Source organism: Chiloscyllium plagiosum, unplaced genomic scaffold (assembly GCF_037043375.1).
Source record: "Chiloscyllium plagiosum isolate Xiang-an unplaced genomic scaffold, Cpla_swu_hap1 HiC_scaffold_43, whole genome shotgun sequence".
Taxonomy (NCBI): domain Eukaryota; kingdom Metazoa; phylum Chordata; class Chondrichthyes; order Orectolobiformes; family Hemiscylliidae; genus Chiloscyllium; species Chiloscyllium plagiosum.
In genome coordinates this window covers 14,620,649-14,647,463 of record NW_028270181.1, presented here as the reverse complement: position 1 = coordinate 14,647,463, position 26,815 = coordinate 14,620,649, and the positions used below count along the sequence as shown (strand labels likewise).

At 38.8% G+C, this 26,815-nt stretch overlaps 1 protein-coding gene across 2 annotated transcripts in view; it reads left to right on the top strand.

Annotated features, from left to right (window-relative positions):
- The window catches only part of LOC122541869 (very long chain fatty acid elongase 6-like), a 107,961-nt gene extending 81,716 nt beyond the window's left edge, over positions 1–26,245 (top strand). For both annotated transcript variants that reach the window (XM_043679018.2, XM_043679019.2), the window contains 2 exons: positions 9,575–9,726; positions 19,644–26,245. In XM_043679018.2, coding sequence (XP_043534953.1) covers positions 9,575–9,726; positions 19,644–20,065 — 574 coding nt within the window. In that variant the 3' untranslated portion in view covers positions 20,066–26,245. The remainder of the gene's footprint in view (positions 1–9,574; positions 9,727–19,643) is intronic.
- The last annotated feature ends 570 nt before the right edge of the window (positions 26,246–26,815 follow it).

Below are 26,815 nucleotides of genomic sequence, written 5' to 3'. Positions count from 1 at the left end.
TCCTAAAACTTGCCCCCCTACATATGTCTGCAAAAGAAAGACAAGGTTTTTGTATGATCACCAGTAAGCAAATAATGGCAATTTTGCCAACTTTTTTGCAGTTTGATTTGGTTTCTTCTTTGATTGTTCCATTTCCATTCACATAAAATTATTCAAAGGCCTTGTCTCATACATATAGCCCTTAAGCATTCTTTATGTGCATTACTTCCTAACCACCATCTCATACTTTCTCCCAAACCCATTTTAGCAAGTGCTTGATATACAAAATGAAGACGGACTCTAGAATGCCCTGGGGCTGTTCTTTGCAAATTAAAAACTTTTGCTGTTCCATTCCTCCCATCTCCATGTTGGAATTGTAAACATTACCCTCAAATTCTGTTCTTCATACAAACTCAGGCTAGACTTTCAGGCTGCCTGTAAATGATGTTTATAAACAGACTGTAAATGATGGTAAGGCTACCAAGCAACATACTCAGTGCTTTTACATGTTACAGTTATATCAAGTTCATCTCATTGGTTTATCTGCGTATTCATTAAACACTGTATCTAAAATCAGTGGAGTGAATTTTGAATTCATTCTCAGTTCATTTTGTGTATTTCCATCATATTTGATTAAAATATGATTTGGAGGTGCTGGTGTTGGACTGGAGTGCACAAAGTTAAAAATCACAACACAAGGTTGTAGTCCAACAGGTTTATTTGGAATCACTGGCTTTTGAAGCACTGCTTCTTCATAAGCTGGTTTGGAGCAGAATCATAAGACACGGACTTTATAGCAATAGAATTGCAGTGTCATGGAATGTAATATTAAACAAATTTAGCTTATGTCTTTCACCTTTTAGAATGACTATGTTAGTGATATATAATTACATTTATATCCATATGTAAATCCCAGAATTTTTTTTAAAGTTACATGATTAAATACTCATTGCAGAATCTTACAGTCATAGAGATGTACATCACAGAAACAGATACTTCATTCCAATTTGTCCATGCCGACCAGATAACCTAAGTTAATCTACTCCTATTTGCAAGAATTTGGCCCTTACCCTCTAAACCCTTCCTATTCATATACACATTCAGATGCCTTTTAAATGTAATTGTACTTTTCTCCCTCACTTCCTTTGGCAGTTCATTCCTTATCACATCACCCTCTGCCAGTTTTGGACTCCCCCACCCTGGGGAAAAGACCTTGTCTATTCAACCTATCCATGCCCGTCATGATTTTATAAACCTCTATAAGGTAACCCCTCAGCTTCTGTTGCTCCAGGGAAAACAGCCCCAATCTATTCAGCCACTCCCTATAGCTTAAACCCTCCAACCCTGGCAACATCCTCGTAAATCTTTTCTGTACCCTTTCAAGTTTCACAACATCCTTCCTACAACAGGGAGACTAGAATTGCACACAGTATTCCAACAGTGGCCTAACCAATGTCCTGTACAGCTGCAAAATGACCTCCCAACTCCTCTACTCAATGCACTGACCAATAAAGGCAAGCATATCAAACACCTTCTTCACTATCCTATCTTCCTGCGATTCAACTTTCAAGGAACTATGAACCTGACCCCAAGGTCTCATTGTTCAGCAACACTCCCCAGGACCTTACCATTAAGTGTATAAGTCCTAGCCTGATTTGCCTTTCTGAAATGTAGCACCTCTCATTTATCGAAATTAAACTCCATCTGCCACTCTTCAGTCCATAAGCCCATATGATCAAGATCCCGTCGTACTCTGAGGTAATCTTCTTCACTGTGCACTAGACCTCTAATTTTGGTGTAATCTGTAAACTTCCTAACTATACCTCCTATGTTCACATCCAAATCGTTTATATAAATGACAAAAAAACAGTGGAACCAGCACCAATCTTTATGGCACACCACTGGTCACAGGCCTCCAGTCCAAAAAGCAGCCCCCCCATCACCACTCTCTGTTTACTCACTTTGAGTCAGTCCTATATTCAAATGGCTAGTTCTCCCTGTATTTCACGAGATCTAACTTCTGATGTTTTTTTCATTCATGGGATATGAGTGTCGTTGGTTGGGCCAGCGCTTATTGCATATTCTAATTGCCCTAAAAAAGGTGCTAGTGAGCAGATTTCTTCTACAGCTGCAATACATTTGATGTAGGTAGACCCACAATGCCAATGGGGAGAGAGTTCTAACAATTTGGTTCCGCATCAGTGACAGAACGGCAATATTCTTCGAAGTCAGGATGGTGAGTGGCTTGGAAGTGGTGGTGTTTCCAGTTATCGGCTGCTCTTGTTCTGGATGGCAGTGGTTTGATGGTTTGGAAGGTGCTGATTAAGGAGTCTTGGTGAATTTCTCCAGTGTATCTTGTAGCTAGTACACACTGTTGCCATTGCATGTCAGCGGTACAGAGAATGAATGTTTGTGGATGTGGTACAAATCAAGTTGGTTGCTTTGTCAAGCTTCTTGAGTCATGTTGGAGCAGCACTCATTTAGGTAAGTGGAGAGTATTCTATTAAACTTGACTTGTGTCTGAGATGGTAAACTAGCTTTGGGGAATCAGGAAGTGAGTTATTTGTTGCAGGATTTGTAGACCTCAGTAGCCACAGTATTTTTCTGGCTCGGCCAATTCATTTTCTGGTAATCCCCAGGCTGTTGTTAGTTGTCAGGATTGGTGATGATTATATTGTTGAAAGTCAAGGGGCAATAATTAGATTCTCTCTTGTTAGCGATGGTCATTGTCTCGTGTTTGTGTGGTACAAACGTTACTTGCTACTTATCAACCCCAGCCTGATTTTGCCCAGATTTTGTTTCTGCACTTGTACATGATTGTTCAGTGTCTGAGGAGTTGCAAGTATTGCTCAGCAATGTGCAATCATCAGCAAACATCTCAATTTCTGACATCATGATGGAGAGCATGTCATTGATGAAGCAGCTGATGACTGTTGGCTCGAGGACACTACTTAGATAAGCTCTTGAGAGATGACACATCTTCAACAAACACGACCATCTTTCAGCAAGCCAGATGTGACTCCAACCAAAAATAATTTTTTTCTCCATATTCCCATAGACTGGAGTTTTATGAGGGCTCTTTGCCTATCCTGTTCAAATGCATCCCTTGATATCAAGACCATTCATTTTTTTCACTTCCAGAACTTGGCTCTGAAACATATTTAAACCAAGGCTGTAAGGAGGTCAAGAGCTGAGTGGCCTTTGCAGAACCCAAACTGACAGTCAGTGACTAGGTTATTGCTAAGCAGGTGCTGCTTGATAACAGTGTTGACAGTGTCTTCCATCACTTTATTAATGATAGAGAATAAACTGATGGGGCAGTAATTGGTAGCGTTGTATTTTTTTACTGCCATTTTTGTAGCTGGCATACCTCAGCAATTTTTAATATTGTTGGATAGATTCCAGTGTTGTGGCTGTATTGCAACAACTTGGCTAAGGGTATCGCAAGTTCTCAGTATTACATTTACAGTGATATTGCCAGTATGTTGTCAGGGCCTATAGCCTTTGCAGTATGCAGGTCCTCCAACTGTTTCTTGATATTGTGGTGTGAATTGAATTGACTGAAAATAAACATCTATGGTGCTGAGGACCTCTGAAGGAAGCTAAGATGAATATTCTACTTGCCACTTATGCCTCAGGTAATATATTTGGTTTCTAAAAGATGTTTGACAAGGTACCACACGCAGGCTACTTGATAAGAGCTCCTGGATAGAAATTTGGCTGTCTAAGAGAAGACTGAATTGGGGATAAGAGGGGCATTTTCAGAATGGCAATCTTTAACTAGTTGAGTTCCACTCGGTTCAGTGCTGGAGTCACAATTATTTATATTAATGACTTGGATGAAGGAAGTGACTGCACTATCACAGAGTTTGCAGATGACACAAAATAGGTGAGAAGACAATTAGTGAGGATGACTCAAAGATTCTGAAGAGGGATATGGAGAGGTGAAGTCATTGGGCAAAAACGTGGCATCTGGAATACAATGAGGGAAGATGTGAGGTTGGGCAGGAAGAAAGGAGTATCTGAATACTGTTTATACAGAGAGATCTGCAGCACAGAGGGATTTCAGGACCTTTGCATATAAATGACAAAAAAACTAGAATTTCAGTTCAGCAGGTAATAGGGCAGGTAGATGGAACGTTTGCCTTTACTTCAAAGGGAATAGAGTATAAAAACAAGGAAGTCTATAGTAAAACAATACTACTAAAATGACCAAGATCACACCTAGAATACTGAGCAATATTGGTCCCTTTTTCTAAGGCAAGATATACTGATACTGGAGGTAGTACAGACAAAGTTCACTTGGTTAATCTTGGCCTTGGAGACATCTTGTTAGGAAAGGCTGATTGAATTGGGCGAAATCTTTGGAATTTACATGAAAGAGATAACACTATTGAAACATAAAGATTCCTAAGGGGCTTAACAGGATTGTTGCTGAAAGGTTATTTCTCTTTGTGGGAGTTTGTAGGACCAGAGGGCATCACCCAGTTAGGACACAAATGATAAGAATTTCTTTTCTGACGTTAGTGAATAGAGCCATTAAGTGTATTCGGGGCTGAGATCGACAAAGGAAAAGTGGATTTGAGGATTATCAAATCACCCATGATCTCATTGAATAGTGGAGCTGACTCAATGGGCCGAATGACTTATTGTCATCGTATTTCTTATAGTGTGACTCTTAGATGTTTAATCTTCTATCAGGGCTGATGACAGTGTAGATGAAAATTCTTCCTAGTTTGATGTGGGTATTGTGTGAAAGCAAGGAAAGAATAATGTTAAAATGACAGGTCTTTTCAAAGCAATCATTCATTTTCAATCAGCACTATCAGGCAGGGAAATGCTGGAAATAGTCCAATGGCTCTTAAGAGACATGAGTTCAGAATTATTTGTAATATTATGGCTACATCATTGAATGTGGCTGTATCTCCTTGTGGCAGTCAAAATGCTAGGTTTGTGGAGATATGCCTGTCCCTGCCTATTGGTACAGACAGAATGTTATGCACAATTTTAGGGTCATTAGTGTCATTAATGGGGAAGGGAGATAAAAATGCACTGTTCAGTTTCCATGCCACTAAATAAAATTAATGTTTAAATTAAACGAGATATAGAAATTACTGGTTTACATTAAGTTAAGCTTGCATTTAGCTGCCTAAATTGTATCGAATATGTGATGCAGTAAGGGTACAGAGCGTACAGGTAACCTTGCAATCTCAGAGAAGTACAGAATTATAGTATTGGTCTGTTGTGCCTGCATTGACTTATTGCCAAACTCCTGCCATATCTCTTTCTATTTAAATCATGATCTCCTATCCTTTTTGAATGCCTCAATCAAATTTGCCTCCACCTTCTTATTTCCAGGTAGGATATTCTATTGTTAAACCTTTGAGTGAAAGCATGTTTTCTTATCTTACATTTGCTTCTTTTGCAGAATACTTTAACCCTGGTTCTTGTTCCTTTTACAAGCAGAAACAGTTTTGTTGTGTCTGGGCCCATTGTGATTTTGAAAAGTTCTATCAAATCTGCTCTCTTTGGAAAACAGTCCCAATTTCTTAAATTTATCTCCATAACTGAAGTTTCTCATCCCTTGGAACCGTTCATGCAAACCAATTTGCACTCTGTGTTCAAATGCTTCCAAGTGTGACACCTAAATAGTACATAATATTCCAGCCAAGTTCTTAAATACATTCACCATAACCTCTTTGCTCTTGTTCTGTACACCTCTACAGTATGCTTCATTAAAATACTGTATGCTTTATTATCAGCTCTTCCTACATGTCCTGCCATCTTTAATAGCTCATGTATAGTTAGATGTAGTACTCTGTTCTTGCATGCCTTTCAATAGTGCTCTTTATTGTATATTGTCTCTGTGTTCTTTGTGTCAAAATGAATCATCTCAGACTGCTCTACATTGAACTTCATACCCATTCCACCTACTTGCAATGTCCTTTGAACTTCTACACTGTCCTTATGTACTCTAAAGTACTCCCAAGTTTTGTGTAGTTTGCAAACTTTGAAATTCTTCCCGCACACCAAGATCTAGATCATTTGTGTACATCAGGAAATCAAGGGTCTGATACTAACACGTGGAGGACACAACAATAGACTTCCTAGAGTTTAAAAAAAACTATTAGACATCTCTCTGTTTCCTCTTCCTCAGCCAATTTTGCTTCCCTGTTGCTACTGACTTTTTTATTCCATGACCACTAATTTACTTACAAGGCTGTAGTGTGGCACTGTATCAAAAGCTTTGACCTTTTCAAAACATAATTGAACAAATTAGTTGAATTGACTTCCCTTTAACAAATCCATACTGGCTATTTCTCAGTAAGCCACATTTTTCCACGTGACTATTAATTCTATTCTGAATAATTATTTATAGCAGTTTCTCCACCACTGAAGTAAAATAACAGGCCTGTAATTACTGGGCTTATATTCACAACTTTTGAACAAGGGTGTAATGTTTGAAATTCTCCAGCCCTTGGGCATTATCACTGAATCCAAGGAATATTGAGAAATTCATGCTGGGCTGTTACAATTTCCATTGCTTGGTTGCATGTCATCCAGTCTGGGTACCTTACCAATGCCTTCTCAATGTTAAACCTCTCTCTCAATCACCTCTCTCTCAATCACCTTTCCTCACCATGGCCTGTGTAGCATCTACTTTGCCATCAAGTACAGGTGTAAAGTATTCACTTAACACCTCAGCCATGCCTGTTCCTTCTTTGCTTCTCTTATTTGCTTTTCCAACTCCCTTCTGATCCTTCTGTTTTTATCTTTGTTCTTAGTTGTATTTATTATCTGACATTAATCATAAATGCTTTCTTTCTACCTTGCTGTCCACCTTCTTTGTCATCCACGGCATACTGGATTTGTTTGTCCCACCTTTCCCTTTTGATGAAATATACTTTCACTGTACCCGAACCATCTCCTCTTTATCGGTGGTCCATTGTACAGTTAGTTTTTCTCACCAATATTTGGTTTCAGTCTGTCTGGCCCAACTTCAATCTTGCCCCATTGAAATCAACTCATTAGTATTATTCTGGATTGATCATTGTCATTTCCTATCCTCTTCCTAAACTTTATGATACAATGGTCACCGCCCCCTAAATGTTCACCTACTGACATCTGATGTAGTCCCTGCAAGTCTCAGTTTGACTTTTTCTTTTGCATTGATTGCCTGGAGCAATTTGACAACTTTTATACTGCAGTGGCTTTCTCACACAATATTTTTGAACCTCACTCATGTATCCCAGCTAATACGATGATGTTTCCGTAAATCTTCCCACACAGACCAAATGTGACTTTGGTTCTGTTTTAACTGTGAAAAGATATCTGAGCCATCTGTTGGACAAGTCAAAACTTTCACTTTAGCACTCTTAACTCGCTTGCGAAAGAATTGTCTCTGGTGGTCTTAATAGACTATTGCCCTGGAATAGCATAACATAGTTTAGAAAGTCTATCAGAAAAAAAGTAAATTGTATATTGTGGCTTTCATGAACACAGGATGTTCAAATGTGATTTACAGCTGGTGAAATACTTTTCAAGTGTAGTCAGTGCTAAAGAGGAAATATGAAGGTTGATCTGCAGTCAGCTCCATAGTCAGCAGTGTGATAACACCCAGTTACTCTGTTTTTGTGCTGTTAATTAAAAAGGTAAATACTGGCTAAGTCAACTCCCTTCTTCAAAATATTGCCATGGGATCTTTTATAGCCACCTAAGAGGGGAGACGGGGATTTGATTTAATTCCAATAGGTAAAAACAATGACTGCAGATGCTGGAAACCAGAGTCTAGATTAGAGTGGTGCTGGAAAAGCACAGCAGTTCAGGCAGCATCCGAAGAGCTGTGCTTTTCCAGCACCACTCTAATCTAGACTTTGATTTAATTCCAACAGTGCAACATATCACTGCAGCAGTGAAGGAATATGCACTTTAGTTTTGTGCTCAAGTTCTGAAATGGGAGTTAAACCCACAGCCTTGAGATTCAAAGACAAATGTTGATACTCAATATCATTTGGCATCAAATCCGGAGTTTGAATTTTGACTAGTTGATCATATTTTAACACGATCCTTTTGTTGAATTACTAACATTGCTTCCTTTCCGAATACGGAGAAGATATTGTAAAAGAATGAAGGTCTGTTTACATCTGTGAAGTCATCAGCATCAGATTTATTCCTGTTTTGAAAGTACTATATAACTGCAAGTGATTGTCGCCTACAAGAAAAAAAATATCATTTGCTCCCCTCTTGGACGTGATTCTGAAAGGATTTACATGCACTTGGAGAGGCAAGGACTGATAAGGGATAGTCAGCATATTTTTCTGCAAGGGAAATAGTGTCTGACAACTTGATTGGTTACTTCTTTAGCAAATTCAAAGAGATGAGGGCAGGGCGGTAGACATTGTTTCCATGAACTTTAGTAAAGCTTTTATCAAGGTTTTGCTTGGTAGATTAATTAGTAAAGTTAGATCACTTGGGATTCAGGGTGAGCTTGCAAATTGAATACAAAATTGGCTTGATGACTGTTTTTTTGGACTGGAGGCCTGTGACCAGCGGTGTTCCACAGGAATCGGTAATGGGTCCAGTTTGTTATTTTATATAAATGATTTGGATGAGAATATATGAGGCATGCTTTATAAATTTGCAGATGACATCAAAATTAGTGGTATTGTTCGCAGTGAAGAGGTTATCTAAGATTACAAAGAAATCTTGATTAATTGAGACATTGGGGTGAAGAGTGGCAGATGGAGTCTGATTTTTGATAAACGTGAGGTATTGCATTTTGGTAAAACAAACAAGGGCAGGATTTATATAGTTAATGGTCGGGTTCTGCGTAGTGTTGTAGAACAAAAGAGACTTAGGGGTTCAGGTATGTCATTCTTTGAAATTTGCGTCACTGGTTGACAGAGTGGTTAAGAAGGCATTTGGCATGCTTGCCTTCATTGCTGAGACCTTTGAGTATAAGAGTTAGGATGTCATGTTGTAGTTGTACAGGATGTTGGTGAGACTTCTTCTGGAGTGCTATGTCCAGTTCTGGTCGCCCTGCTTTGGAAGGATATAACTAAATTGGAGAACATTCAGAAAAAAATTATCAGGATGTTGCCAGGAATAGAGGGGTGAAGTTATAAGGAGAGGCTGGATAGGCTGGGACGTTTTTCACTGCAGCATGGAGGTTGAGGGGTAACCTTGTAGAGGTTTATAAAATCATGAAGGATATAGATAAGGTGAATAATGGAGTTCTGAGGAAGGGTCACTGGACCCAAAACATTAGCTCTGATTTCTCTTCACAGATGCTGCCAGACCTGCTGAGCTTTTCCAGAAATTTGTTTTCATTTCTAAAAGTCATCTGTCCTGTTATCATCAACCTGTACATAATTAATATCATCCTGTTCTACCATTCACCCCTTACTGTTACAAACTCGAAGCATTAAAAAGAAACACTTTGCTCTCCAGTGTCAGGTAATCCAGAAAGAAGATGCTAAAAAATAAGAATAAATTCCCATTATATTAATTTATAACAGAAACCTATATTCTAACGATATACAATTGGAATATTCAATGTTATAAAAATAATAGCGAATGTTTTCTTCCCCAACAGTATACTTGGTGCTTTCAGAACAGGGTGGTATATGTGGCATGTCCTGTACACCAGTGGCTTCAAGCAATCAGTGTGTGACCAGAGCTTCTACAATGGACCTGTGAGCAAATTCTGGGCATATGCATTTGTCTTGAGCAAAGCTCCAGAACTAGGTAAGAAAAGTAGAGGCCGTGAAGTTGTGCTCACGTTTATTGCGAACCCATTTTTAAATGTTTATATATGGTGTTTTGTTGAAATTGTTCTCCTGATTTTGTACAACCCAAATTTTCGCCCTCTCCTCCCTGCAAAGTAAAATGATCAAGCTATTGTTAATTAGCTACCTTTGAGCTCAAATTGCAGAGAAGGATTCAACCTCTTCTGCCCTCCAAGCTAACTTTTTTCTTTTTAAAACAGAACTTTTAACAGAACAGTCACATCTTCAGTCTAGAATGAACATAAGTTACTTACAGTTAAAGTGGACAAAAGCCCATATTTTGTTAATAAAGCAATAATCTGATTAGGCATTCAATCTGTTCAAGGGAATGAAGTAATACAGTCGGTCTGCTATAACACATGTTTCTTCAACACAAATTGGTTTTAACAAGATTGAAGAATTTAGATTGAAGGATTGAGTTACTTGTAGAACACAAACTTTCCTTACCTGTATTGGCTTTAATGCGTTTCCGGCCCCATTAGTTTATAACGCGTGACTTTCTTGTAACGCAAGTTTGCCCGAGAACCGAACTCCCGCGTTATATCAGAACCGACTATATATGAATAGATTGGAATAATGAACTTCATGTAGAAGTTAAACCAGGATTTAATGAATGCCTGAATATGCTAAGGGTGGTGGAGGATTCATGCTTCTATATCTAGTGTTCCAATGATTCTGCACAGTGTTTCTAAAGTCATTTTTATCTATTTAAAGTTACTTTAAGTACAGATGATGGACCAGACATTCTGCTTAAAATGCATGTTTTGTGATAAAATCATCTTCAGCTGTTCTAATAAAGTTGCAGTAAGCTGCCTGTACTCAAGTATATATCAAGGAAAAAATTGAAACAGTTTTTTAAAAATATTATGGTCTATAACACTGATTAGCATCGCATGTTCAGCAATTTTAAAATGAGCTTGAGTGGAAACTTGAGTGAAAATAAGTTAAAAAATCGTTGATTTCCGGTTGCACTTTTCACTTTGATGCCATCAATTACACCCAAAAGTGGCAACTTTACCTGATAATAAATAAACTTACAGGTGTTATGTCACGGGGTAAACCTTGTGCTTAATTTAAACCAACTGCACAGAAAAGATTTATCCCATGCAGTAATCTGTGAAAATTCGAGAGGCCAAGAACTATCAAGTAAAAATTACAACCTTATTTCTTAAAGTCTAACAGAGAATAATTAACTAACAACTATTTACAACTCCTTCCTCTTACTTATCTTTTACTTTCCTTTCTACAATACTAGTCCAATAAAGGTTCTGATTAAGATTTAACAAAAAAATCATATTTCAAAAGCAGCCAGCTGTGAAATCTTCTCTTTTTATCTTCTTCTGTAGATTTGCTCTCCAGGTCAGTGTCGATGTTTTTTTTTCCTCTGTGCAAACTCCTTCTCTAGACAGGCACCTCTCAGAGTTCTTACGAGCAGACTACATCTGTTGGTCTTTCAGCAGTTCTCCTCTAACTGTTCAGTTTTTTCCTGGTCTTATAACCCAAACCATTGGATTGTGTAATTGAATTTAGTATTGACAATATTAAAAGCCAAACTTGATTGGAGTTTGGTATTTTGGAGTATAATTTAATCTGATTGACTGACTGAATTCGAATTTGTTTTGTCGTATCCAGGAAACCCAGCTAATCTAGCTGTTCAACCAAATGTTACATTGTTACTTTATTTAGAACACTTAGCAGAACTATCTGATACAGCACTTTTTTTTTAAACTCTTAAAGGTACAGCACCCCTAACACCATCATAACACCTTCCCCCTTTAGGAAAAAAATGAACCATCATAATGAAAAGGTAGCTTCTTTTTTTTTTCTATTCCTTAAACACATTACCCTGACATAGCAATAACTTTAATCTAAGTTCACCTTAACTTCTTCCCAAATACCTGTGTATGTGTGTGTAAAAACTCATCTAAGCCTTATCGGTTAAATCAATAGAAACGGTGATTACATTCTTATGACCTGCAACATATACAATTTTTAAATTAAAATAATATAAGACTCCAACAAAATAGTCTCATATTCTTGTCTTTAAAGCGTTCTAAGAATGTGAGGATTGTGATCCATGTACCGTTTCTGATACATTGTTTGTGATGTACACATTAAAATGTTGAAAGGCCAGTACCAAACTCAATTGTTCTTTTTCGATTGTAGAGTATTTCATCTAGAGAATGTTGATCATCTTTGAAAAATAACCAACTGGCAGTTCACTCCCATCTCATCTTCCTGTAGGAGTACAGTTCCAACTCCTATGTCACTAGCATCGATGGTGACTTCTGAAAAGTTTGGTGTAGCTAAAACTGGTTTGTGGTTAATATTGATCTCAAATGGTCAAATGCCTCCTGGCATTGTTCTGTCCACCCACACTTTTTTCTTCGGCAAATTGGTTAACAGTGCCACTACACTGCTGAAGCTTGGAACAAACTTCCAGTAGAATCTTCTGAGTCCTAAGAATCAAACATCTCTTCGAGGTTGGTCAGGGACATTTCTCAATGGCTTTCGTCTTTGCATTCTGTGGGGTCAACATCCATGACCGATGTTAAGTCCCAAGAATGTCACCTCTGCTTTCACGAATTCAGTTTTGTTTATGTTTATCACCAGTTTTGCTTCTTGTAGTCGTTCAAAGAGCTCTGCCAACTGCACAATGTGATCTTTCCAGGACTTACTAAAGATCACTACATCGTCCAAGTAGACTGCACAGTTTGTTAACACTTTGGAATGTGGCAGGTGTGTTCTTCATTCCAAAGGGCAACACTTTAAATTGATATAGCCCATTTGGGGTTACCAACACAAAAATTTCTTGCACCGTCTCTGATTAAGATACCTGCCAGTAATCATGCATTAAGTCCAACTTGATGATGTAACTGGCTTGACCGACTTTCTCGATACAGACTTCCAATCTAGGAACTGAATAGGAGTCAGATTTTGAAACGGTGTTGACTTTCCACTAATCCACGAATATTGTTGAGTCCCGTTCGGTTTGGGAACTAAGACAATCGGTAAACTCCACTCGCACTGGCGTGGTTTGATGATGTCCTTGTCGAGCATGACCTCCACCTCCATTTAGACCTGTCTGGTATTTTGAAAGGATTAAGCCGATAGGGGTGGTGTTTTATCACAGCAGTATTTCCTGTCTACTTCATGTACAATTCCTCCTCATCTGATTCTTACATATGTCCTTATACTGCAGTAACAAATCTTTCAACTGCGTTCTATGCTCCTAAAACAGCTTACTAATCTGCCCCACTCCTCAAGGACTTCTTTATTTTTTAATTTATTTTGAGGCACATCATCTGGATTTGATTCCTCACTATGCAGAGCAGTAACTAACATCTGTTCCTCCAGTTCTTTCTCTCTAGTATAATACTATTTCAATATGTTCACATGACATACCCAATACCTTTCTTTTTTGAAATCTGACATTTTTACTAAATAGTTGATCTGACTCAAATTTTCTCAATTTGATAGGGACCACTAAACCTGGCTTTGAAGGGATCTCCTACCACTGGTACAAGCACGTCATCCCTTTGTGAAAATGTCAGTGTCTCAGAGCTTTTATCTGCCACCTGCTTCATTCTACATTGTGTCCTCTTTAGGTGCTGTTTCGCTAACTCACCTACTCAATTTAGTCTCTCCCTTACCTCCGATACATAATCTAAGTGTGAGATCTCAGACTTTGGTCCTGTCAATTTTTCTTTAATTAATTTCAAAGAGCCTCTCACTTCATGCCCGAATATTAACTCGAAGGGAGTAAACTGAGTAGATTCATTTGGGGCATCTCTAATGGTAAACAGTATGAATGGAATACCTTTATCCTAATCATTCGGGTAATCCTGACAGTACGCTGTCAACAGGGTCTTCGCGGTCTAATGCCACCTTTCTAAATCTCCTTGGGATTCAGGATGATAGACACTGGATTGAAAGTGCTGTATACCTAAGCTATCCATAACCACCTCAAACAGCATAACAGTAAAATTTGACCCTTGGTCTGACTGAATCTCTCTGGGTAGCCCATACCGTGTGAAGAAAGCTACTAATTCCTCTATTACCCTTTTTGCCTTGATACTCCATAATGCCTCCGGAAATCTGGTAGACACATTCGTTATGGTTAACAACTTTTAGTTTTTGGGAGGGACCTACACAATCAGTCATAATCCCCGTTAAAGCTTCTTCAAATGTGGGAATTGGCAACAGTGGTACTGGTTTTATTACCACCTGTGGCTTACCTACCACTTGGCATGTATTACATGTACAGCAAAAGTTAACCACATCAATGAAAATGTTTTTGTACCTTAGCCAGAGTCTTTCATACCCATAGGTGACCTCCTATAGGTAGTTCATGTGCTACCGGTAACATCTTCTGTCTGTATGCTACCAGCAACACAATCTGGGACACTTCGGCCCATTTCTCCTCTGCACTAACCTGCCTTGGTCTCCGTTTCCGCCTTAGGCTTCTATCTTTCAGATAATAACCCTCTGGAATATTCTTTGCCTCCTTTTCAGAAGACGCATCCACATATATATCTTTTACCACCTCGTCTAGCTTTTGTAAGTCTCTTAGCCTTTCAGGACTAAACACTTCTGTCTGATCCTCTGCCTGTTCAGGTTTTTTCTGCACCATTACGTCAAACAGAATGTCCGCTAACTGAACCTCAACTCCTTCATCTTTCTCTTTACTTTTTGCTTCGTGCTGTGACTTAAGATCCTGGGATCTGGTTACTACACAGTCTGGGAAAATCCCAGGATATTTCTGTTTTAACTCCTCCGTTTCTTCATCTTCCTTTAGCTTCTCCACAACAGAGGGGGTTAGGGACCCTGCCAAATCATTCCCAAGAACAAACTGAATTCCTGAAACTGACATGCTGTCAATCACTCCCACTGTTACTTCGCCAGTCTTGAGTTGGCACTCCAACCTGATCTTACATAGCAGAACGCTAAATGTCTGTCCATCTATCCCACAGATTACCACACTGTTGGGTAACAGATCAGAAAGCATGCATATTCGCTCATCCCTTACTTTTTGTGACTGGTTAGATCCTGTATCTCTCAAAATTATAACTTTGTGTCCTTCTCCCCCTGTTCTTTGAGTAAACTTTATCCAAAGAGGCGAATAGGAAGGGGGGAAAGTCTCAGATACAGTCACATAGATGTATTAACTCCAGGAAGGGTGAGAGAGATCAGCACCTAGGACAGGAGTCTTTTGTGGATATACACATTTCAAACAGGTATGCTGTTTTGGAAAATGTAGGGGGTGATGGATTCTCAGGGGAACGTAGCACGAACAGCCAAGTTTCTGGTATTGAGACTGGCTCTAATGCAATGAGGGGTACGTCGGCTTCCAAGAGATCAATTGTGTTAGGGGATTCTGTAGTTGGAGGTACAGACAGACGTTTCTGTGGCCAGCAGAGAAAAAGCAGAATGGTGTGTTGTTTCCCTGGTGTCAGAATCAAGGATGCCTCCAGAGAGGGTGCAGAATGTTCTCACAGGGGAGAGGGGCCAGGAGGTCATTGTCCACATTGGAACCAATGACGTTGGAAGGGAAAAGGTTGAGACTCTGAAGGGAGATTAGAGAGAGTTAGGCAGAAATTTAAAAAGGAGGTCCTCAAAGATAGTAATATCTGGATTACTCCCAGTGCTATGAGCTAGTGAGGGCAGGGATAGGAGGATAAAGCAGATGAATGCATGGCTGAGGAGCTGGTGTATGGGAGAAGGATTCACATTTTTGGATCATTGGAATCTCTTTTGGGGTAAAAGTGACCTGTACAAGAAGGATGGATTGCACCTAAATTGGAAGGGTACTGGTAGGGAAATTTGCTAGAACTGCTTGGGAGGATTTAAACTAGTAACATGGGGGGATTGGGTGGTGGGACCCAGGGAGATGGTGAGGAAAGAGATCGATCTGAGATAGGTACAGCTGAGAACAGAAGTGAGTCAAACAATCAGGGCAGGCAGGGACAAGGTAGGACTAATAAATTAAACTGCATTATTTCAAGGCAAGGGGCCGAAAAGGGAAGGCAGATGAACTTTTTTTTAGATTCGATTACTTTACAGTGTGGAAACAGGCACTTCGGCCCAACAAGTCCACACCGACCCGCCGAAGCGCAAACCACCCATACCCCTACATTTACCCCTTACCGAACACTACGGACAATTTAGCATGGCCAGTTCACCTGACCTGCACATCTTTGGACTGTGGGAGGAAGCCGGAGCACCCGGAGGAAACCCACGCAGACACGGGGAGAATGTGCAAACTCCACACAGTCAGTCGCCTGAGGCAGGAATTGAACCCAGGTCTCTGGCGCTGTGAGGCAGCACTGCTAACCACTGTGCCACCGTGTCGCCCACAACTTAGGGCATAGTTAGGAACATGGGACTGGGATATCATAGCAATTACGGAAACATGGCTCAGGGATGGGCAGGACTGGCAGCTTAATGTTCCAGGATACAAATGCTACAGGAGGGATAGAAAGGGAGGCAAGAGAGGAGGGGGAGTGGCCTTTTTGATAAGGGATAGCATTACAGCTGTGCTGAGGGAGGATATTCCTGGAAATACATTCAGGGAAGTTATTTGGGTGGAACTGAGAAATAAGAATGGGATGATCACCTTATTGGGATTGTATTATATTATAGACCCCCCATTAGTCAGAGAGAAATTGAGAAACAAACTTGTAAGGAGATCTCAGCTATCTGTAAGAATAATAGGGTAGTTATGGTAGGGGATTTTAACTTTCCAAACATCGACTGGGACTGCCGTAGTGTTAAAGGTTTAGATGGAGAGGAATTTGTTAAGTGTGTACAAGACAATTTTCTGATTCAGTATGTGGATGTACCTACTGGAGAAGGTGCAAAACTTGACCTACTCTTGGGAAATAAGGCAGGGCAGGTGACTGAGGTGTCAGTGGGGGAGCACTTTGGGGCTAGCGACCATAATTCTATTTGTTTTAAAATAGTGATGGAAAAGGATAGACCAGATCTAGAAGTTGAAGTTCTAAATTGGAGAAAGGCCAATTTTGACGGTATTAGGCAAGAACTTTTGAAAGCTGATTGGAGGCAGATGTTCGCAGGTAAAGGGACGGCTGGAAAATGGGAAGCCTTCAGAAATGAGATAACAAGAATCCAGAGAAAGTATATTCCTGTCAGGGTGAAAGGGAAGGCTGGTAGGTATAGGGAATATTGGATGACTAAAGAAATTGAGGGTTTGGTTAAGAAAAAGAAGGAAGCATATGTCAGGTATCGACAGGATAGATCGAGTGATTCCTTAGAAGAGTATAAGGAAAGTAGGAGTATACTTAAGAGGGAAATCAGGAGGGCAAAACGGGGACATGAGATAGCTTTGGCAAATAGAATTAAGGAGAATCCAAAGGGTTTTTACAAATATACTAAGGACAAAAGGGTAACTAGGGAGAGAATAAGGCCCCTTAAAGATCAGCAAAGCGGCCTTTGTGTGGAGCCACAGAAAATGGGGGAGATACTAAATGAATATTTTGCATCAGTATTTACTGTGGTAAAGGATATGGAAGATATAGACTGTAGGGAAATAGGTGGTGACATCTTGTAAAATGTCCAGATTACAGAGGAGGAAGTGCTGGATGCCTTGAAACAGTGAAAAGTGGATAAATCTCCAGGACTTGATCAGGTGTACTCGAGAACTCTGTGGGAAGCTAGAGAAGTGATTGCTGGGCCTCTTGCTGAGATATTTGTATCATCGATAGTCACAGTGAGGTGCCTGAACGCTGGAGGTTGCAAATGTGGTGCCACTGTTTAAGAAGGGCGGTAAAGACAAGCCAGGGAACTATAGACCGGTGAGCCTGACCTCGGAGGTGGGCACGTTGTTGGAGGGAATCCTGAGGGACAGGATGTACATGTTTTTGAAAAGGCAAGGACTGATTCGAGATAGTCAACATGACTTTGTGCGTGGGAAATCATGTCTCTCAAACTTGATTGAGTTTTTTGAAGAAGTAACAAAGAAGATTGATGAGGGCAGAACAGTAGATGTGATCTATATGGACTTTAGTAAGGCGTTCGACGAGGTTCCCCATGGGAGACTGATTAGCAAGGTTAGATCTCATGGAGTACAGGGAGAACTAGCCATTTGGATACAGAACTGGCTCAAAGGTAGAAGACAAAGGGTGGTGGTGGAGGGTTGTTTTTCAAACTGGAGTGCCACAAGGATCAGTACTGGGCCCTCTACTTTTTGTCATTTACATAAATGATTTGGATGTGAGCATAAGAGGTACAGTTAGTAAGTTTGCAGATGACACCAAAATCGGAGGTGTAGTGGACAGCGAAGAAGGTTACCTCAGATTACCACAGGATCTGGACCAGATGGGCCAATGGGCTGAGAATTGGCAGATGAAGTTTAATTCAGATAAATGCGAGGTGCTGCATTTTGGGAAAGCAAATCAGGTGCTTACTCCATACCCAGCCCCTGCCTAGGGTGTGCACTCTCCTTGGCTCTTAGAGTCATAGAGATGTACAGCATGGAAACAGACCCTTCAGTCCAACCCGTCCATGCCGACCAGATATCCCAACCCAATCTAGTCCCACCTGCCAGCACCCGGCCCATATCCCTCCAAACCCTTCCTATTCATATACCCATCCAAATGCTTCTTAAATGTCCTGGGTTAAACCCAAATCTAATTTCTTTGCTAATTCTAAAAGTATGGCTTTTTCTTTCCTTCTAAACTTCCTTGACCAATTTGAGAATCATCATCAAATCCCAGAACCTCTTCAGCAATTTTAAGAGCCATTTCTCTCACTTTTAATTTAATCAACCAAAATTAAACAAATTGTCTCACCTACATTTTATTTAAAGATCTAGGACATTAACCTGCAAGTGTTTAAATCTGCTGGGATTTTTCATACCCTCAAATCTGTCTAAACCAGTTCAAATCCTGACGACTGAGCCCCCAAACTCTAATATCACAAGATAAACCCTCCTGCTTAATTTCCTCCAGCAACACAAAAGATTTATCCTGTGCAGTAATCTGTGAAAATTCAAGAGGCCAAGAACTATTAAGTAAAAATTAACAACTTTATTTCTTAAAGTATAACAGAAAATAATGAACCAGCAACTATTTACAACTCCTCCCTCTAACCTATCTTTTACTTTACCTTCTGTAATTCTAGTCCCGATAAAACCCCTGATTAAGATTTACCAAAAAAAATTCAAGTTTCAAAACCAGCCAGCTGTCAAATCTTCTGTTTTTAAACTTCTTTAGATTTGCTCTCTAGGTCAGTGTCGATGTTTTTTCTCTGTGCAAACTCCTTCTCTAGACAGGTACCTCTCAGAGAGTTCTTACTAGCAGCCCACATCTGTTGGTCTTTTGGCAGTTCTCCAATTGTTCAATTTTTCCCGGTCTTATACCCCAAAGCATCGGATTGTGTCATTGGCTTTTAATATTGTCAACATACTAAATTCAAACTGGATTCGAGTTTGGTACTTTAAGGTGTAATTTAATCTGATTGGCCATATTTGAATTTGTTTTGTTATCTCCAGGCAACCCAGCTAATTTAGCTGTTTGACCAAATGTTACATTGTCACCTTATTCAGAATACCTGATGCTATATTAGGTAGTTCTGCTAGCTTTTAACTCTCTTAAAGGTCCATTACCCCATATACCATCAATACACAAGTTGTGACTTAAGGTGCTCTGGCCTTATCCAAATGTCCCTTAAAATGTTTATGTTTACTTTCACAAGTACAAATATGCAATTTGAAAGAAAAACAATAATTGTGTCAGCTTTAGCTTATCTTCTTGCCTCATGATCAGGATTTGACCACGGTGGATTTTGTATTTACCTGTTCAATATGCTTCACATTTTACTAAAGTTTGCTGAACTATCTGATACCTTCTATTGCAGGTGACACTATGTTCATCGTTCTACGGAAACAGAAACTGATATTCCTGCACTGGTATCACCACATCACCGTGTTGCTCTACTCCTGGTATTCTTACAAAGATATGGTAGCTGGTGGTGGCTGGTTTATGACAATGAATTATGGCGTCCATGCCTTTATGTACTCATACTATACACTTCGTGCTGCAGGCTTTCATGTGCCACGTAGATTTGCCATGTTTATTACCCTCACCCAGATCATGCAGATGATAATGGGCATGGTGGTTAATGTGCTGATTTACATGTGGATGCACGAGGGTCATTGTCCTTCCTTCTTTGCAAATATCATCTTGTCTTCCATTATGTACTTTAGTTATTTTCTTCTCTTTTGCTGCTTCTTCTATGAAACTTACTTAAACAGGAAGAAAGGTTTAAAGGGAGATTAAACTCAGGGTGATGAACAAGTTAAAGTAATAGTGTCAGTGGTTAATGCACAAACATGGATGATGTTGTGGTTTTGTCAAAGCAGTCTGGAGTTATTTGATATTAACTGTGGGATTCTGTAGATTTTTATAGGATTGCACTCTCTATGTTCACATTCCCTACTGCTCTTTCATTGGAAGCTGTTGACTGAATCTCCAGGAAACACTTGAGGTGTCAGGTCAAGCAGATCTCAGAATGTTGAACACCTGAATCTTCTTCATTCCCATTTTGTACAAACTAGACTTGAACCACAAAAAAGCGCAGAAGCAGTGGAGTTCTGTGGGTCCATTTCAGCAGCATGCAAAGGAGTGAGCTATGGCCTTAGACTGTTTGATATGGAGATTATAAATGAATGTTCAGAAGGTTTGCTTCACAAACCTTAGTTGACCTTTTCAGAGCATCATTTCAAACAATAGGAAAGGCCCAGGGGAGAGAGGAAATACAGAAAATTAAGGACAATTCAGAAATAATTTATTGTGCAGGATAATTCAGACTTCCAGTCACACTGTAGTCCAGCTTGTGCACTAACCGCTGTATAGTGTGTGGAACATTCTGAAGACACTAATTTTTCCCTACAATTAAATCTCAAATTGGCATCTTTCCTTATACTTAAGGCAGACACTTTTTGTAACACACATTCTAGATGCAGGATTGAGCACCTTATTGTGTTGGTCCTGCTGACTGAACAAAACTTCAAGGAGTACTGGATTTAAAATTTCATATGTTTGTCCTTGGAACTTAGATAATTGATTATACAAAACTTAGAGGGCTCTTCTTCTATTTATACAACAGTTCAAAGGCAGATCTCTCGTCATGTTTATTGTTGACTCTGAGGAAATGAGTATGTCAATTAAACATAGATTTCCAGTGTTTCAAATCCCATTATATAAAGCTGCTGATCCGACCATAAAATAATTACCTTTTTAAAATAATAGCTTTTATCTTGTAATGGGGAGGGATGGGAAGCACTTGAGAGTTTGCCTACTTTTAATAGTTAAACTTATTAAAAATTGAATAAATTGTCGTTGGCATCATTATTTCACAAACCCATGGCATATTCCTTTGCCTGCTTTGTTTAATGGAGAATCATCCAAACTAAGATAAACACTCCATTAAAATAACAGGTGATGAAATGCCACATAAACATACTAAACACTTACCTGCTAATATCTCCAATAGTAGAAATGTAGACTTTAAGTCAGCGTGTTACCTAGCCAATAACTAAAGATCTGGAAATATTCCCATAAAGTATAAAAGTTGCTGCCTTTTAATTTGCAAAAGCCATTCCCAAGCAGTGTTCTTAACATCAAAAGCTTAACACGCTGAGTCTTGACCAACCAACAAAATCTGTCACCTTTAGAAAAAATAATCATGTGGATAGGTGGCTGTGCTTCATTTACAAAAATGCACCCTCATTATAAAAGTCTCGGTCCTTATAAAACTTGGCCTCTTAATGATAAGATATTTTGACAAAGATGTTGCTGTGTAGGATTCATTAATACAGAACTTTCATTAGTCCAGATACAATACTAAGCTCCTTTTATATTAGGGATAGAGTGTTACTAGATCCACTTGTCACATGTGTAATCAACCTAACAGGGTAAAAAGATAATTCAATGTCTTTATTTTCACTCCTGTTCATGGTAACTCATGAACAGAGTTTGTTGTGCAAGGTGCTGAAGCAAACTCAAATTGAGCTAAGCATCTCAGCTTGTTAGGTCCTGTATCTGGAAGTTGAGCTAAGTATGGAGGAAACTCGAATGCAGATGTATCCAAATTTGGAAGTTGAAAGCTGATTTACCAGTCTAAATGGTGCAGTCTATTGTTTGTCATTCCAAGGTAGCTTTCCTATGCCAAAAACATGTATCAGGCAAAAGGTGGATTTAGCTGTATTGCCATGGTCTGACTAGATAAATTTGGTTAAGAAACAGTGGAAATTGTTTCCTGACTGAAACATTTGCACAAAAGCTTTTGGAATTTGGACTTGGTGGAGCATGGGGTTGATGTGGTGGGGGCTATTTGTCTTTTGTGCCATCAGTAGAATGAGAAATCCTACAATTGATAACATATTATGAATTATTTTGAAGAAAGTCACAAGGAGACAAGTTGGCCTCCACCCTGCAGCATTTTTGCAACCTTTACTGTTAATTCTACAACAGCCATAGCTTAATTGTTTCAAAAATAATCTGTTGGGCAATTTTGAGATTAGCCAGAGTTGGTTTGTTTTCATGATATTCTAGGGTCTCTTGATTCATTTTGGAGTGAAAAGTGAATCATTTTAGATTGTTATCGATTTAGTTTAATGGCAGATGAACAATTAGAAGTTATTTCTTGTCGGAAAAAACAGAACAATGACTTTAATGAAATGTACTTAAAATATTATAAAGCATGGTTGGTTAGGGGCTGCATTTATTTGTGCCTCAACATGAGGGGGTGCGTTTGCTGCACATGCAAAGATGCCAAGTCGGAACCTGTGCCATCAAGAGCATTGACGTCCCAAGCAGAGCCTGCAATGATCACTGTAACTCCGTGTTACCTTGAATAATCATAGAAGCATTCTCAGTGCAGGCACTATCTTAGCTCAATGGCACCTTAAGAACTGACAGTTGGCACACAATTGGAAACATGAATTTAATTAATTTTTAAATGGTTTACTGACATCCCTAGCAGCTTTCCCTGTTCTCACCACTCTCCTCACTTTAACTAACAGTCTGCTCATATCAATCACTCTCTTCACATCTCATAGCTCACTTCAACACCCCCTCCCCTCCCCCCCACAGCCTCTTTCCGCTGCCTTGCTTCTGGGATGGAAGGGAATCTAAAGAGACAGGAAATAGAATGAGGAGAACGGCAGGAAAATGGTGGAGAATAGCCAGAGAAATGGTGGTTTAGGCAGAGAATGGCAAAGGGGAGCAGGGAAAGTAGCAAGTGGAATGGTGAGAGTGTGAAGGGAATTGGGGATTGCAGCAAGGTTAAAGTTATTGAAGTGGTTGGAGAAACTGTATAGATTTGAGTGGGAGCTGACTTCCTAATTTCCATTTCCTGTTTATCAGCGGCAGGAGGTACCATGAGGGAAATATGGATGTGTGGCAGTGCATAATAAGCAGTAATATAGTCAAATACCATGCCTGTAGATCAGGATGAAACAGCATTCTTGGTTAAAAGGTAATGAGAAAGTGACAAATCTATAAAACAAGATGTGTTTAGAACCACTTATCATTGTACATAAACATTACAAATGTTTGCAACTCCTCTCTTGAAAATAGACAGTGGTTAATTGTACATGAGATGCAAGGCAGCCACCCCTTTGAAAATTCTTACAAGCTGTTTTCCCATAGAATAACAGTAGGGGAAGAATAGACTTGACCAAAAGCAAATGTGCATTTAATGTTTAAAGCTAGTTTTGAGTTCATTTTTATTGTATTTTTTTCTTTTATGTTGAGCTCCACTTTAAGAGTTTTTAACAAATTGTTTATTTTTACAAAAAAAGGCCAAAACTGAAAAAAAAAGTGCTTTTTGCTTTGGTACCCAGAGTTTAACTTTATCTTGCAATTTATTTTAATATAAAGGCAGCTAGAATATTTAGCTACATTATTTAGAACAAAGTAACTAAATGGTTTCCCACCTTGCTAAAACAGTTTCCAGAGGCGGAGTGTTTTTTTTCTTTTCAATCATTACTATTTAAATTCTTTTAATGAAAAGAAGAGTGTGTTATTGTCCAGTTGCTAGGTAAACGCAACTGCCTTCTTTTCCATGCAATTTTCTTAATTTACTTAAGCCAACCCAGGACTCCCAGCAGTTAAAGGAGGCAAATGAGAAGGAACTGTACATGAAGTGTGGAAGATAATGTTTGGAATTGACATTTTAATGTGATGCATTAAGATTCAATCACCAAAGACAAGTTACATGCCAGTGAAAAACATTTTCACAGATGGGACAGAGCACAGTTTAATGCAAAGAGTGATTCATGCCTGGAATAGCTTTTCAGATAATTTAATGGAGGCCAGATGTTTGGATAAATTAAGAGATAGTTTGATGCTTTGACCAGTAAATTATAACTCTTTGGGAGGATGCATGAAAATATATCAAATGGTCATTCCCTTTGTATTTCTCTTCATTAGAAATGTTTTATTGTACCTAATTTAAATTAAATTGTTGTTGAACTTGGAAATAAATTCAGTTGCTGCATTAGTGCTGCAATAAATTCTCAAAACTCAAAGTTGATTATTATCATAATCAGAATAGAGATGTAATTTTCCTCTGTCCCCATTGAAATCATCACAACCATGCTAAATTAGCAATCCATGGCAACCAAAATAATACTGCAGTTTGAAATAATTGTGGATATTAATGTATGAACATAACATGATGATGTTATCACTTTACATCATTTTAACTTAGGCTATTTCTGTAAACTGCCTCTTAGAAATGCCAATAATAAATTTTATATGGGGATGCATTAAACATCCATACACTGGATAATTTCAAGGGCAGTGTTTTGAGACAGCTGTTCATACCTGCAATTACCCTGTTGTTGCACCACAGCATCAATGCCTAAACATTGACTTTGAAAAAAAATCTAGGAAAATTAACAAATAAACACAAGTTGCTGACAGTAATACAGTCAGCTCAATCTATTATAGTTAAAATAACAGAATAAACAGAGACACATGATGTTTAATCCTAACTAGCAGAACTGCACTGTCACAAGTTTTTCACCTGTACAGCTACAAAGAGTGGAAAAGAAAAGGGTAGTCAGTTTCAGCAAGACAATTCTTCATTCACTTGTCTGCAATCTCTGACTGGATTTATGCTCAGAGTATTGCATTAATGTGTTTGTGCATATGCACAAAATTCCTTTCTCAGCAGTCACATTTTAGACAGTGGAATAATAAGTCTTTGCACTATCTAAATGTTTGTGCTAAGTGCAATTATGGAGCAAGCAGGAAATTCAAGGGACAAAAACTCTTGATCACTTTTTAAACAGTATATGTTTAATTTGCACTTCCTCGCCAAAACATTCTCCTGTCACTTCCCTGAAACAGCTGAGGCCTGACTCAGTTTGCTTTGAAGATTATACAGTGCAAATGTAAATGCACCTTGAAAAAGTTTATGAATATAGAGAGTAATTGCACCAAAAGAAAAAGGAGAGTTTCCATGGAGTTAAGAGGATTGCATGAAATGCAATCTGCTACCCATCTCCAGGAAGTCATTATTTCCACAGCCTGTCTGCAATCATCTCATGCCAAATTGAACATTTTGTTTAAATCTATAAAACGAGTGAACTTTCATTACTTCAATACATTTATGCAGCACAGTCATGTTATTTTATAGGTTGTGGGATTTTGGCTAATTTAGAGTTTACACTTGAGTTTTATACCATTTTTTGGAATATAAAAGCCATAAAATATTGCAGTTTTACGTCAGTATACTATTATTAGTTGCGTATTGTAATACAGCTGTGTTGGTACCAAGCATGAGATTGTGAAATTAATTGATGTCTCTAAGATAATTAAAAGGTTCAGTAGGGTAGACAAACAGATATTTACCGTTTGCAGGGGACACAATAACTAGGAGCCATAAATGTAAGGTAGTCACTAATAAATGCAGTGGGCAATTCCTCAGCCAAAGGATGGCTTGTGCATGGAACCTGCAACCACACGGAGCAGCTAAGTCAACAAGCAGTGATGATTCAAGGGGAAACTAAACAAACACCTGAGGGAGAAAGCAGTTGTTGATGGTGTTAGATGAAGTGGGGTGGCAGGAGACATGTATGGAGCAGTAGAACCAGCTTAGGCCTTTTGAATCAAATAACCGGTTTCTGTATTGTGAAAACAGTGTAACACCGTCTACATTTAAACATTGAGGGCCTCTGGCAGCTACACTGTTGACAAAAATATTAATTCCTAAGATCTTAAAAGGACAGAGCTACATAGTCATTACATAGACTGGCTCCAGCCTATGTTTTTGATAGCCTATGATCAGGGAAGAAATTAAGTTTTTCTGTGAACAGCTTTTTGTAGCAGGGTTCTGAAAAGAAAAGCGACAGCAGAACAAGAAGCCATATCTCCCAATACTTCACTACAAACAACATCTAAATAAGGCAGTGTTAATGTTTAACATTCTTAACTAGCAAAAGTGAGAGGAAAGAAAATGTAATTTTGAGTATAAGTTGCATAAGGTACTCAAGTAAGAACTCCGAAGAGGGGATGTTATGTGTTAAAATTAACTTACATTCTCATAATGATGGCAAAACATTATTATTTGCATGTCACATCACAAAGTCAAAATGAGTTTTTCTAACGCCTTCCTAAAAGGCAGTTACCCTTTAAAGATGGATGTCTGAAATGATGAGGAAATTAAAATATTTTGTTTACCATGTTTCTGTGAATAGTTTATACTCCACATTGTTCCATTCTTAACAATATATAGTTCTGTCTCTTTGTGGAGTTGCTTTTCTGATTATCTTTCTTTTACCTTTTAAAATCAGCTTTAATGTGCTGTGGCTTTTCAACATCAGTATTATCCCTAATAATAAGGTTGCCTTCCATCTCAGGCCCAAGATATGGAGCAATTCTCATTCTAGTCTAGTTGATACTATGTTTGCAATACAATTATCTGTTTTTAATTGTGGAGTAAAACATAAACCAAAGTGAAATAATATGTTCAAAAGCCAAATTTATAACATGGTTGAATTTGTTAATCTTACTGGT